We start from the raw sequence: 15,395 nt of genomic DNA, 5'->3' as shown, positions 1-15,395 counted from the left end.
TCCCTAAAACACCTGCGCTACCCCTTACATTATGCATAGGTGTGGTTTGGGCGTTACATTATTGAAACCAATCAGCGTGCCAGGTAGCCTGGAATCCAGCCTGATTCGCTACGTTCGTCTTTTTCTCACTTCCCTACTCAGTCTGGCCAGGGTCCTACAGTATTTGAATCGTATTTCCATTGCGTAGGCAAGTCAGGAAGTGACTCGAGACCAATCAGAAGCCACGGAGCTGTTTTTACTCGGAGATAGGAGGCTTTCCAGACTGTGAAGCGAAGTGAGAAGAAAAAAACGCCGAACGTAGCAAGCAGGCTGGATCCCAGGCTACGTGCCAGGTGCCATTGTCTGTAAGAGCAGGCTGCGCAATGGATTATCCCCAGTGCTATCGTACACGATCTCCCTCTCTGCCCATCATGGAAGAGGCAGTCCGACATTGATTGCCTTGGAATAAAATATACAGCATTTTGGCTACAGTACTGCTGCCCAGTGCTGCCAGTATCCTATCTGCTCACAACAAGAATGCCTCAGCCACCGTCGAAGAAGAGAAAGATACTTTGTTCAAAGCAAACTTTAGAATGTTATAATATATAATTCAAGGCATTCCTTGAGAAGATTTACAAAGATTAAAACTAAGTAAACAACTTTTTCATTTCAACAAACATGTTTCCTACTATCTATACACCTGTAAACCTAAATAAAATTAATCACACATTAAGGTAAAATAAACGTCATTAAAATAGTGTTCCGCCACAAAAAAAACACCCCTGGGCACGATACCAGCTGCCTTGCGTGTAATGAATGGATAGCGGGTAGTGCCAAGGGATAGCGCCGGGCGTACGATAGGGCCCTTTCTCCTTCATATATTTTATATCAATTATTTGACTCATTATTTCTCTGTCTCTCTCTCTCTCTCTCTCTCTCTCTCTCTCTCTCTCTCTGTATTTTTTTTTCTTCCCCCAGAAATGTAGATAGAATCTATCCCCTGGATCAGAAATACATATTTAATGAGCAATTAATGAATACATATCCCTAGAGCCCTTAGACTGTGTGTGTGTGTGTGTGTGTGTGTGTGTGTGTGTGTGTGTGTGTGTGTGTGTGTGTGTGTGTGTGTGTGTGTGTGTGTGTGTGTGTGTGTGTGTGTGCGCGCGCGGCGCGCGCGTGCGAGCACTCGCATACTTGTGATTCAATCAGGCCAGGCAGTGATTAGAAGATTCTAAGATTGAACATTTATCCATTGCACATGTGTGTGCACACACACACACACACACACACACACACACACACACACACACACACACACACACACACACACACTCATGCATAATACACATGCACATGCATATATATGCACAGTAATGCACACAACAAACTTGCATGTTCACATGCTTTCAGACACATTGCACATAATACACACAACATGCCACACAATACACAAATGAAAAGTAATGCCAATGATTTGTGTGAAACCCTTTTTAAAATAGAAATGCCACCCACTCTTCTCATTTCCCTTTTCACACTCTCTCTCTCCCTCAATGTCTCTCTTCCTCTATCCTACTTTTCCAAGGTCTTTCGTCACACACCATGGTGAAAATAGTGTTGTGTATTTTTCTTTTCTTTTTTCTTTTCGTTTTAAACTTTGCCCAAAATAATGATGCCAAGGTTAATGTGTAACACTGATGGTCAGGAAAGTACATGCATTTAGATAAAGTACAATGTGTGTGTGTGTGTGTGTGTGTGTGTGCGTGTGCGTGTGTGTGTATGTGTGTGTGCTAACATCCCACTTGAAAATCCTTCACAGTCCAGCGTGCGTGCATGTGTGTGCACGTGCGTGCCATTGCTATTCATGCCATTGCGCCCATGAACATGCCCTGAGTTGTACTTTTACATAATAGGCAAAGAAAGGCTTTGCAGCATCCTTGACTCTGCTCGTACATGCACACATAATGAGAACGCCGATGCTCAGGTGATATCTTTTCAAACTGGGCGTCTCAAATGATTTCTAAATAATGAAAGCAGCTTAAAAGGCATGCGTCCCAGTTATTGTGTAAATCTTCCATCCATAACAAAGACAAACAAATCAATTGAAAGCTTGGTGGGAAATGTTTGTTCATGAGAGGTCAGCATTCTCACACACTCTATTGTATCATTGTAATAACCATAGAATTAGTCTGTCTCCCCTAGCCAAGCTCAAGCGGGAGAAATTTGGTCTTTCATGCAGAAGATGCAAGTTCGTAGGATACAAATGTTACGGATTGCAGCTTTAACTATGATTATGGGTACTTCAACAATGATTTGTCACCACTATAGCCACGATCATTTCAATAAGTGTCTTTATGGGTACTTTTGTACTTAATCTTTTTTCCACTTCTGTTTGCCCCCTTGCCCTCTGTTATTTTGTATTCTAATTCCTCTCCTCTCTGTGCGTTCTCTGTCCAGGACAGGACACTTCCTCCTGGCCCAGTCTCTGGACAGGGAGTCCCTGGACCTCTACACCCTGGTGATTACAGCCTCAGACGGACATCCTGATGGGGTAAGAAGATTCCTTACAACACATGCACATGCACACCAGTTGCTTTCCAGTGCATCATTCTGTGTACCCAGTGAAGTTTAACCACTTTACAACCTGCCATCCCAATTTTGGGCATGTCATAGGCAGAGATTTTTTTCCACAACTTTCAAAAATGTTCAGACACAGCAGATCTACAAGCCTATGACGCATTGCGACACGTTGTGAGCTTGTAGATCTGCTATTTTTGAAAATCTTTGAATAGGGTTTCAGTAGTTTATTGCCTGCTCACTGGCAGGAATGGCCAGATGCTTGCCCTAAAATAACAAATCACAAAGTAAAAGAGCTACTGACTTTGATTCTAAACAGTGGAAAATAAAAATGTTATGAGAATGGCTGCGAGCCTCTTAATGCCTTTCAGCAAACATCTTTATGGTTCAGTCTGTTGACAGTGCAGACAGTAAATATGTGCATTGTGGACCCAGCTACAGTAGTACAGGCCCCTGGAAATATTAAATAGACACTCAAAACTGTATTATTGGAGAGAAATGGGTTTGTACCCCAAGGGTGCCCTTTTGTTTTGTCTGTATTCATTCCATAGTTAATCATTATTGCACAGTATACAGCAAGTAAAAGGACCAAAATGGACCGTCCAAGTTTACTGTGATGGCCTGGCTGTTATGTACCAGAGCTCTTTAGAAAATGTTCCTCCGTGTGTCCTCCCACTTTGCTTCTCTCTGTCTCTCTCTTCCGCAATTTATCCCCATCTTGCCCCAACTCTCAATCTGTTGCTGTGAGTCTCTCTCTCTCTCTCTCTCTCTCTCTCTCTCTCTCTCTCTCTCTCTCTCTCTCTCTCTCTCTCTCTCTCTCTCTCTCTCTCTCTCTCTCTCTCTCTCTCTCTCTCTTCGCTCCTCTCTGCCACTAGCTTATTACTAGACCTTTCTGTGGTAGATTTGTGATTATGCTTGATACTGCAGGGTACAGTCTCCATATTGTATCTCAGGCTCCCTCCGTCTGTCTCGCACGCACGCATGCACGCACGCACGCACGCACGCATGCACACACACACACACACACACACACACACACACACACACACACACACACACACACGTACATACACACGTACATACACACGCACACACACAGATCCATATATCATCTTTGACTTCACACTAATGGCTGCCTTTTTTCTCCCTATCCTATCCCTGTCACCCCATCTCTCTCTCACGCTCTCTCCTTCTTTGAAAGTCAAATCTTCCATCGTTCTCACATGAAAGACAAATAAAGATGCAAATAAACAAAGAAATAAACTCGCCCTGCTATCTCTCTGCCCTGCTATTACTCCTCCTCTCTCCCTCTTCTTGCTCCTTTTCTCTTCTGCTCTTCTCTGCTCTTTTCTTCGCTGCTCCTCACCTCTCCACTCTTCTCCTCGCTTCTGTTTCTTTTCTTTTCTTTTCCTCCTCTCTCTCTATTGACCAACTATCAGTTGAATTATTAAGGCTGGTTTATCTCCTCTCTCCTCTTCCACTTACCTCACGTGTCAGTGAAATGGGAGGTAAAGTTCAAGGTTCCCTAAAGGGAGGAATTTTTATTTGAATACTCTGACCTTCTCAGTGTGCACAGACACACACACACACACACGCACGCACGCACGCACACACACACACACACACACACACACACACACACACACACACACACACACACACACACACACACACACAGCAATATAGACTCAGACACGCTGGGAGGGGGGTGGAGAAACAACATCAGGTGGCTATTTGAGAAGTGAAGAATTCCACCTTTAAAGAAGACATGCACCCAGGCACTATGGGCCATTAGTATAATCTTTCCTGCCCAAAGGTCTTGCAGTGTGGAAATGGTTGCAAATGTATCTTGCATAATTAACCGTCTTGTTTGGATGATGAGAAATAGGCAAACTGAGGAGCAGCAGAGGAAGGAAAATGAGAGGAGGAGGACTGGAAAGAAAGACAGACAGACAGACAGACAGACAGAGAGACATGGAGAGAGAGAGACAGAAATAAATAGAGACAGACAGACAGACAGACAGACAGACCGACAGACAAAAACAGGAAGAGACAGTAAGACAGAGAGACAGGAAGACAGAAAAAGTAGAGGAGATTGGGGTCTTGTTGCCTTATACAGGCCCATTAATCAGTATCACTCTCAAGGCCTTAGGTTGTCCCCCCACACACACACACACACACACACACACACACACACACACACACACACACACACACACGCGCGTCCCTATTATTAAATGTCCTGTTGTGAGAGCGTCAGACTACAAAGTGCCTAATTGGCTATTTGGCCACTGAATCCATCATATTGCCACAAATGGAGGAGCTCTTACAAGCTGGTGCTGTAAGCTATAGCTCCTGTACTGCTTGTGGAAAGTAGCTTCACTTTGGTGCAGTCCAGGACAATATAGGCTACTTAATTTCCCACTTGAAAGGCCCTGCACATTAAACATTTCATGTTATACTGTACATTTGTGTACTGTACCGTTGCTTTATTTCCACACCACTCCTGTCATAACAATAACCGTGTTGGTTACAGATACTTTATGTACAATCACGTGTTCATTAAGTTTGCACATCATGCATGTATAGACAGATTTTGTAAAATAAATAAAGTTCTCTAACAATTATGTACAGCTAATATACAATGTACCGCTACGTTGCGCTATTGAAGCAATTTAATGCTTAGATATGCAGTATCTATTCAGCTTCAATAATCGTGATTTAGCCGTGACCCTTAAATCTACTTTCATTTCAAGTAGTTACAGTGTTCCAGTCGCCAACCCCATAATCGTAACATCCTCCGGTTTGAGTCCAGCTCTGGAGACCTGTGCTGCAGTCCTTCCTCATAATGTGCCTTCAGTTGGCTGTCTCTACTATCCCACAGTAAATATGCATATGTGACAGGCTCAAAGGAAGGACAGATGACAGCCAAGGGGGTTTATTTTTAAATGTATCTTTATTTCCCATGACCACACATTGCTTGCCATGCCTTTTGTTGTAATGATGTGGTAGATGGCCACAAGGAAACACACATAAACGTGTGTCTGTCTCCCCCTCCTGAATGTGTGTGGGGATGGCTGAGTTATCCATTGTGCATTAATTAATTTGATGCACAACAGGTGTCCAGTCACACCTACTGTAGCTCTGAGTCCAACTTGTTTGACCCAGGCCAGGTGTGACTGATTTAAGCAGTCACACCTGGCCTGAATCCAAACTAATTGGACTCTGAGCTGGGTGTGATTTCACATCTGCTGTGCATCAATCTGTTGATGCACACAGGATACAGGATATCGGTCATCCCCCACACCTGTGTGTGTGCGTGTGCGTGTGTGTGTCATGTCATGTGACCACAAGCCTACACACCCCACCACCCACACTGATATTCAGGTTCTTTTGCATTGGCAATCTTGTTTCTGCTGTCCTCTCTTTCTCTCTCTTTTATCGTATAGACCAGTGTTTTTCAAACTTTTAGTAACCAAGCCACGGCAATGGGCAAGACAAAATCTCACACACAAATGCACACCAGTGTGCCTCAGCACACTGTTTTGGAAGTCTGATACAGACACTGATATAGACACTTGTAATTTGTGGCGTACTGCATTTATCCTTCCTTCTGTTTCCACTGTCTCCTTAACTTTCTTACAAGTGAAATCTTCAGCACCCCCATCCACCCACCCACCCGTGCACATACAAACACACACACACACACACACACACACACACACACACACACACACACACACACACACACACACACACACACACACACACACACACACACACACACACACACACTCATGAAAGTCAAATAAGGAACTCCACAACATTAGGATATGTAGATAGATGCTGCAGGTTTTGCCTCAGCTTACTATAAAGTAGAAGCAGTTTGTGAAGGAGTAGACATTTTGAGAATAGAGAACAGGTTTTTGTTTTAAGATTCGTTTTTCTTTTTTGGACATACAACTAGCATCCATTTCGGAAGGGGAAATGAATGTCCCACCATTTTCCCATGTGTGTTCTTGATCAAGCATGACTTGCTAAGTGCACCACTTAGCGCCATAATACACTGACAATAGCAAGGGTTTAGGGAGGATAAAGGAGTTAATTAGCAAAGAATATGGTCCGTTAGAGACCGGGGTACAGGCACTAATGGCCACCAGTGAAATAGCATCACAGTGAGTTGAAAACTGTGATTAATTCTTTTCAATCTTCATGTGAGTGCCATTAATTGCTAAAATTAGGCCTTTTGATTACTAGTCAAACATGTGGAAGAGTTGGTGGGGGGAAAAAAGTTATTTGTGAATTGTGAACACGAAGATGGGATCTCTCTCTCCTCTCCATTAAAATGTGTTCCTTTTCAGTGTGACCTCAATCATACCGCAAAGCCGTCTATTAGTCTATTCAACAGTCTCCTTGCGAAGCGGTTTGGGAGTTAATGTAGTCAGTGGAACAACGGTACACAGGACCAATACACCCTTCTTCACTAACCACAGGGTACTCCAAAGCTGCATCCACGCTGCAAGACGGTGGTGAATTTACATATATATAGACAGTGATGTGTGGTCCAGAGCTTGTGCACAGACAGACATGGTTTGCATATAGCATACTGTCTCTGGGATACAGTATACGTATGTTGTACAAGCCCTCTTCAGTGTCAATAGTATGTGAGGTCCTGTTGTCCTTGTACTTTGTGTGCAAGTATAGTCTTGCAAAGGTCAAGACAAGACTCATGTAGACACGAAATTCCCATATGGTGCCTTTGTTGTACTGTGAGTATGACTCCACATATGTAATGCCTTCACAACAACAATAATGCATATCCTCCATATCGTGTGTGTGTGTGTGTGTGTGTGTGTGTGTGTGTGTGTGTGTGTGTGTGTGTGTGTGTGTGTGTGTGTGTGTGTGTGTGTGTGTGTGTGTGTGTGTGTGTGTGTTTTCAGACTTCAACAGCGACGGTGATCATTGTGGTGACAGATGTTAATGACAATGACCCACTGTTCAATTCTTCACTGCCAGTGAACCTAACTGTTGCAGAGGAACGGAATCACGCTTTTGTTGGAAAGGTCAAGGTACGGACACACATACACGCACACACACACACACACACACCGGAGCTAATTTCACAAACTGCTCTGGACTGATCAGTGCTGCATTTCTTGTGCACACTGTCACAAGGCTAACAATGTTTTGTTTACATATTACATATCTTTTTGAAATGTTCAACTTTTACTTTATCACTTATAATGGAAATCAAAGGGGTTCGGATTGCCCAAATTTGGGCATGTATGATGTCCTCAGCTAGACTCTTTCAGAGCCAATTTGTCTATAAGGAAATGAATCAGGCTGAAAACTTGCCCAAACAGTCATACTGTATGTCATAGACCAGTGGTTCCCACTTAGCACAGTAGTTAATCAGTGTGTTATTCTCAGAGCATGTTTCTTTTTGTTCAAATCCAGTGGTGGAAAGTACATTTACTGAAGTACTCCACTTAAGTACAACTTTGAGGAACTTTTACTTTACTTGAGTATTTACATTTTTCGACACATTTTACTTTGTCTCCGCTACATCTCGGAGGCAAATATTGTGCTTTTTACTGCAATGATTGAAAACTTTAGTTACTTTGCAGAATTGCATTCATAATTAATAATAATTCATAATAAATCAATCAGTAAAAAATCCATACTTAAGCTTTTCGAAAAGAGCAGATCTACAACCCTCTTCTTTTTATATTCTCTTCCTGAAAACAACAAAAACGGTGGAGCTTGCACAAAATGTTCACCCACTTTACATCTGAAAAACTGTGATGTGACAATGAAGATGATTCTGATTATTGTAGATCTGCTCTTCTCAAGAAGATTTCACACATTTTGAAATATCTTCAAAAAATGTGTATTATGTTGGTACTTTAAGTACATTTTGTTGCCAATACTTTTACTTAAGTATTTAAAAAAAAGACATTTAATACAGGAGTATTACTACATTGTGGCATTGCTACTTTTTCTTAAGTAAAACAATCGAGTACTTCTCCCACCACTGGTTGTTGAATCCGATCAGCCAGTGCTGTTGTTATTGTCGTGGTATGTGTGCTAATGTCTACCAGGTGCACAATTTGACTATAAGTACAATTTAAACGGTCCTTGTGTTGCTTCTAATGTGGCATCACAGATCGTTGTGTTGCAGAACGGATGAGAATGGTGTGTGTATGCTGATGATGAGCATAGAAGGCCAGCATACAGTAATACTGTGTGTGGGGGTCACCGTGTCTTGTCTCATCCCACACACCACACAGCACGCAGGCTCACAAAGGCTCCTAGAGTAATCCTCCTAATGTGCTAGGGACCAGAGACCATTAACATTGTTTAGTTAATCCTGGTTGGGCTGTAATTAGGACTATAAATTATTATGCCCACAGGAGCGTTTGTGTTTGTTTGCGTGCCATGTGTGCGTGCGTGCATGTGTGCATGTGTGCGTGCGTGCGTGCGTGCGTGCGTGCGTGCGTGCGTGTACGCATATCTCTGTGACTACATGCATTTCTGTGTGTCTTTTTTTGTGGATTAACACGTACAGTACTTAAAATGTATTTGATTTACTTGAACCCTAGTGTCTTTATTCTAGGGATTGTGAAGTCGTAGTTCGGCTATTTTCGGCGAAGAGATGTGTGTGTGGGGGGGGGGGTTCTTTTTCCTTGCCAAAAAAAATATTACAAGAATTACACTGGCATTTTGGAGTTTTTCCAAACCCAATACCTGGCTCCTGTACTCCCTCAGTCAGTGCTCATAGATACAGTAAATATGGCACTTAGACAAGTTTCAATCTCAAAACATGCTCCCTTGGACCTTCTCCAATTTGAATTTATGGCCCTTGTGCACCTAGTTTGTAGGGGGTCTTTGGTAAACCTGACACTTTGACAGGTTGTAAATGTCCATCACGCTGTCCTGGTTGTGTACTTGCTCTAGTTCCAAGGTTAGTAAATGGCCTTTATGCACCCATGTGGACGGGTCTTTGATATTTCTGACAGTTTGACAGATCAAAAAAAAAACAAAACGTGATGCTCCTTTGGGTCGTTGGGCACCGTTCCAAACTCCTGAATCTCTCCATGATCCTTAAACCAGACATGTGGATGCACAACAGACTTAATACACACCCTCGGAGACCATTCGGCACCACGGAGACCATTCCAGGTCATAAAACCTCAAATAAAATCCCCATAATCCAAAATCCAATCTTTAGAGAGGACACTTGAAAGTATTCCAAACCTGAACGTTCTACGTTTCAAGGGCCCTTGGACGCGTTCCAAACCCAAACAGACGGCGTGATCCCTCAGCGGCCTGTACATGGCACGGCTCTGGGCCACCATCCAAGCGAAGGTCGGTACCTGCTGGTTTTAAACAGACTTCAGCGGGAATGAATGGACCTGACCTTGGGCCGAGGCAGGAGCGAGGAGAGAGAAGAGGAAACCACGGAAGTGAGAGGGAGAGAGAGAGGGAGAGAAAGAGAGAGAGAGATGAGAAGGAAAGAAAGGGAGAATGATAGAGGAAGGGGACGAGCCAGAGGAGAGACGGGAAGTAAATAAACGAGGTGGAGAATGGAAAGAGACGTGGGAGAAAAGCAGAGGGAGGTAAAAAAAGAGTTGAGATGAAATGAGAGACTGGGAGTAGATTGGCTGCTCCCTGCATCTGACTATGTTGAGACGAATTAGAATTTGAGGGCAGATGGAGTCACTTTGCTTGTTTGTTTTTGGGGGTTATTTGGGAAGCGCATGGCCATCATGAACCTACAAATGGCTGTTTGTTTTCGGGTTATTTGGGCGGTGCATGGTCATCAATGGTGGACAAAGTACTCGACTCTAAGTGAATGTTACTCAGTCAAACTGTGCAGAGTGCACTTCAGGCTGTAGAAAGTGTGAACAGCCCATACAATATGTGTTTGCTTAAAGCTATAGGCATTCACACACAACAGTGAAAATTGGTAACACACACACACACACACACACACACACACACACGCACACGCACACGCACGCACCACCGCTAATGTAATTTCCCATTGTAGACATTTGGCTAGCAGTGGCAGTAGATTATCTAAAGGCATGGCTAAATGAAAAAAAGACAAACAAAAATACAGCACACCGACAACAGGACGTGCACACAGACATAACGTTTGTGTCGATGACCCAACACAGTGATTTAGCTCCAGGAACATCTGCTTCTATCGCTGTCACGGATATTGTAATTACAGAGGGAGATACATGAGAAAAGAACAGAGCAAGTCTTAAGATGGAGGGAGGGAGTGGGGTACACAGTAAAATCCTGTGTTCATTTAACTCAGAGTGTAAAAATTCTGTATTACAGGTTTCCTTTGTCAGTGTGTGTTGCACAGGATGAGACATAATCCATGATGGACACAAATCCCATTTTGTTTCTGTTCTGCTCTCTTTTGTTGTGGTTGATGATGATGATGTTTTTACCGTTGTTACTGTGCCTGGTATTACACCAGTTCACGGGACAGAGGGAGGGAGGGAGAGAGGGAGAGAGGGAGGGAGGGAGGGAGGAATGGAGGAGTGAGACACAGAGAGAGAAACAGATACAGAAAGGTAGAGCGAGTAGGTGAGATACAATTGAACCACTTATGCCCTATATGCTTTGTTGTACGACAAATAGCTTGTAGATAGACTATTTTTGCTCGTCTTGAAGAAGAATAAAAGGACAGCAGGGTTAAAAGCATGGAGACGAGGAGAGAGGTTAAGAAAGTCCATAAATACGTGTGTATGCACACACACACACACACACACACACACACACACACACACACACACACACACACACACACACACACACACACACACACACACACACACACACACACACACACACACACACACACACACACACACATACATACAAGCTACTGTATAAGGGCAGACATAGCTAATTGGGAAGAAAGGCCGTCTGGGAATCGGAAGGTCACCAGTTTGTCCCCTGGCTCGCTCTGTCTATGTGTTGAAGTGTATCTGAGCAAGACACTTAACCCCTAACTGCTCCACGGGCGCTGTACTAGCCCCCAATGCTAAATGCGTAGGACAAAGTTCACATATGTGCAAATATACGGTGACAAATTTACCTCCAAAAAGTGGGGACTAACTTATTATTATTACTGTAAAATCAGCATCTAAATCCAGCAGTGTCTTGGAGCCCCTATCCCTCATCAATCTCATTTCCAAAGTGTGCTCTTACTAAGTTGTGCAGAAAACAGTGTTGCCGTAGCTACCTGAAACACACCTTTTCAGAGTCCTTTGATGTATTTCACAGGTATGAGAAACTGACTGGCCATGTTTTACCAAAGCCTCTCGTGAAATGCAATTTGATGCGTTCATTGAGTAGCGTACATTGAGTATCGTTTGTGGTAACTTCTTGGTCAGAACTTGAGAAGAGAACACAAGCAAAACGTTGAATCACTTTCAACCTGATGCCCTTATTTTGAGCATGTCATTAGGCGAAACATATAAATAAAATAGCTATTCGCCATATGACAAAGTATATAGGGCTTACTCTTTTTATGTCAATATTTTTTGCTGTGTAGTTTTAAAACCAATTACCCTGTTTGGCACAGGACGGAAGTTTTGGTAAATGAAAGGAAAAGTACACACAGCAAATGTGTCTCTACAGCTTCCTCTATGCTTATAAATAACACACACTGAACACACGCGCACACACTTTTTTTCTCCTCCTTTCATTCTGTCCGTTCTCCGCTCTTTCAGAAGAGAACAGACCTTGAACTAAACTGCAGATAATCAGAGATGCTTCTACAGTACATACTCCATTAAATTTACAACACTGTTTGACAACCAGGCAGCAATACAATATAGACTTTCCCAACACAAATATACCAACATCAATCTCTAAGCTGTGTGTGTGTGTGTGTGTGTGTGTGTGTGTGTGTGTGTGTGTGTGTGTGTGTGTGTGTGTGTGTGTGTGTGTGTGTGTGTGTGTGTGTGTGTGTGTGTGTGTGTGTGTGTGTGTGTGTGTGTGTGTGTGTGTGTGTGTGGACAGTAAGAGTGGAGAATAGATTATATATATACAACATACACTGTGTGTGTGTGTGTGTGTGTGTGTGTGTGTGTCTGTCCCACTTACAATATACTGTAAGTGCTAATTAACTTTAAATTGATCCAGCTCCTGACTAATGTTGTCGTTACCCGAAGTCCTGCTTACCCAAGCTCAGACTGATAACATTACCCCCCCCCCCCACTCCGCCACACACACACACACACACACACACACACACACACACACACACACACACACACACACACACACACACACACACACACACACACACACAGCTCTGTTGTCCTCAGCTGTTCTCTGGTCGCGTTGTTTTGTGTTGTGTTTGCGTTGTGTTTGTTTGTTGTCTTTTTTGTTCTGTTTGATGGGATAATGTTGGAGTAAGGTGAAGTTAATAATAGAGGGATAGAACAATAGATTTAACTCATAATGTTGAGTATATGATAATCTAAAGTGAGTTATTGCTTTTATAAAATGGCTACCAAATATCACAACATGATAGACACATCCCAATTAATACCCAAGAAAGTAGTTCCTGACTGCGCAAACAAGGCAGTTGCTATGCAACGTTTCTATTTAGATCTTTTTTGTTTTTGTCTTCTTTTTTTTTGTCAATATGATCTTTGTGCAGCTCTGCCTGTGTATTTTTTTAGTTTTTATTCTTTTTTTGGGTGAATTTATATGTGCTGCTCTCTCCACTCCTCCGTACTGACGCCTCCACTAGAGCCATTCATTGTTTGTACCTTGTGACATTTGTGCAGATTGATAATTATTTTGTTAGCTCTTGTCTTTTCCTATTCATGTATACAGTAGAACTGTACAAAGACACCATAGCTGTGTGGTATATGGTTATTATACCACAGCTATCAACCAATCAGATTGCATAATTTTTTGTCATAGTCAAGGTTTCTTTCAAATGGATTTGTTGATTTAATTGACAAATATGGAAAATGCATCAGTGCAATGTAAAATGTTAAGTATTATAACTACTATACATTTTTCAGGAAGTTAACTCACAATGATGAATAAAACACAAAAAAACGCTAACAATATCTTGGTCAACTAACACCAAACCAACCGAATAATCGATATAAGGGGGCAGCCCTGGTGATCTGAGCTAGTAAGCAAGAAAAACTGATTAGGTACAGTATGGGTTAAGTTTACAGGGATTGAACAAAAAATGTATAAAGGTAAAAGTACAGAGATATACTAAGTAAAAAAATTAAAATGATTAAAATAGGTAGACTTAAGGTCTGATCTACAAGGGAGCTCGCAGTTATTTTTCCTGTGTTGAGTATAGATAATGAGCAGGGTTTTAATGACAGAAGCCCATTGTTGTGAAAAGGTCAGAGCAGAGTGCAGCCCATAGTTAATGATACACTTAATATGCACTGGTTCAAAACGCTAGTCACATTGAAGTGATCTGCATTACACACGCACGCACACGCACACGCACACACACACACACACTTTTTTAAAAGTCTGATCCACGTTAACTTGTTATAGTTTATAAGAGAAAGTAAAGTTTTAATACAGTTTGGTCACGTTTAATGGATGTACACTCTCGCACAAAACAGAAACGATTAAATAAAGTTGATGTTTTGAATTTTATACAAGCCAAGGATTTGAAAACAGACACACACTTGCTTCGCACTCAAGTAAAAGTGTGACGCAATTAACGATTTTCAAACACATCATACATGCGTGCGTGTTCACACAATTACACAAGCTCCAATGAAAAAACCTCACAACTTAATAAAGTTAAAGATACATATGCAGACATTAATGCAAACTGACGTTGTTTTTATCTTGAAAAAAGCTCATTGTGTGTGTGTGTGTGTGTGTGTGTGTGTGTGTGTGTGTGTGTGTGTGTGTGCGCGCGCGTGCGCGTGCACGTGCGTGTGTGGTATGTGTGTGCGTGCGTGCCTGTGTATGTGTGTGTGTTCTCTAGGCTACAGACCCAGACCTTGGCATCAGTGGTCAGGTCCACTATCGTCTGGTGAACCACCGGAACCTTTTCAACATCGATACCAATGGGACCATCACCACTGCGGTACCACTGGACAGAGAGGTCAGTTGGAGCGGTGCTAATGTCATCATCCCCACGGTTGATTGTAACTTAACAACCACTTAAAACCCTACAGTAGGGGAGAGTGGGGTAATGTGAGACACAGGGTAAAGTGAGACACCCCCCTTATCACCTGACCACAACACCTGTGTGGTCATATGACCATTAGATTTTGAAGCCCCTCCCATTTCCCACTTACCATGGAGGAGAGGACCTCATTGTGTTGTGGTAAGCATGTTTTTTTCACTAAAATATGTTTTTTGCATGTAAAAGTAATTTTTTGGGCTGTCAACATAATCAGCTGTTGTGTCAAAGAAAATTGATTCAGGTAGAAAAGAAAAAAAAATGTCATGCATGTTGATGAACTACAAACCTATACATCCATGTGATTAATGCTAATTGTAGATTAGCCAGAATTTCTAAAAGTGGTCCTTTTCACCAAAATGTGGCTGTGGGGTAAAGTGAGACAAATGGCTTGGGGTAAAGTCGGACGCTGTCTCACTTTACCCTAAGTGTCTAAGTTTAATACTTAAACATATTTTAATCTAATATTACATTGCATATGTTTTACTTTTTATGTCATAAACATTGTAGAAAATGCCAAGAACATAGGGGAGAGTGGGGTAATGTGAGACACCTTTTACATTTTCTCCCCTCTAGGTGAGCTAAAATGATATATCAGTAAAATTAACACATTTCCCATACATTT

The 15,395-nt window shown here is 42.3% G+C and overlaps 1 protein-coding gene across 1 annotated transcript in view; it reads left to right on the top strand.

Moving 5' to 3' along the window:
• LOC308104748 (protocadherin-15-like) overlaps window positions 1–15,395 on the top strand; it is a 249,305-nt gene that overhangs the window by 135,462 nt on the left and 98,448 nt on the right. Inside the window, exons 20-22 of the mRNA XM_080455256.1 lie at window positions 2,434–2,527; window positions 7,494–7,622; window positions 14,570–14,689. Coding sequence (XP_080311382.1) covers window positions 2,434–2,527; window positions 7,494–7,622; window positions 14,570–14,689 — 343 coding nt within the window. The remainder of the gene's footprint in view (window positions 1–2,433; window positions 2,528–7,493; window positions 7,623–14,569; window positions 14,690–15,395) is intronic.

This window comes from Gymnoscopelus braueri (assembly GCF_963280865.1).
Source record: "Gymnoscopelus braueri genome assembly, chromosome: 17".
NCBI classification, from domain to species: Eukaryota; Metazoa; Chordata; class Actinopteri; order Myctophiformes; family Myctophidae; genus Gymnoscopelus; species Gymnoscopelus braueri.
This window is presented reverse-complemented; position numbering and strand designations above follow the sequence as displayed.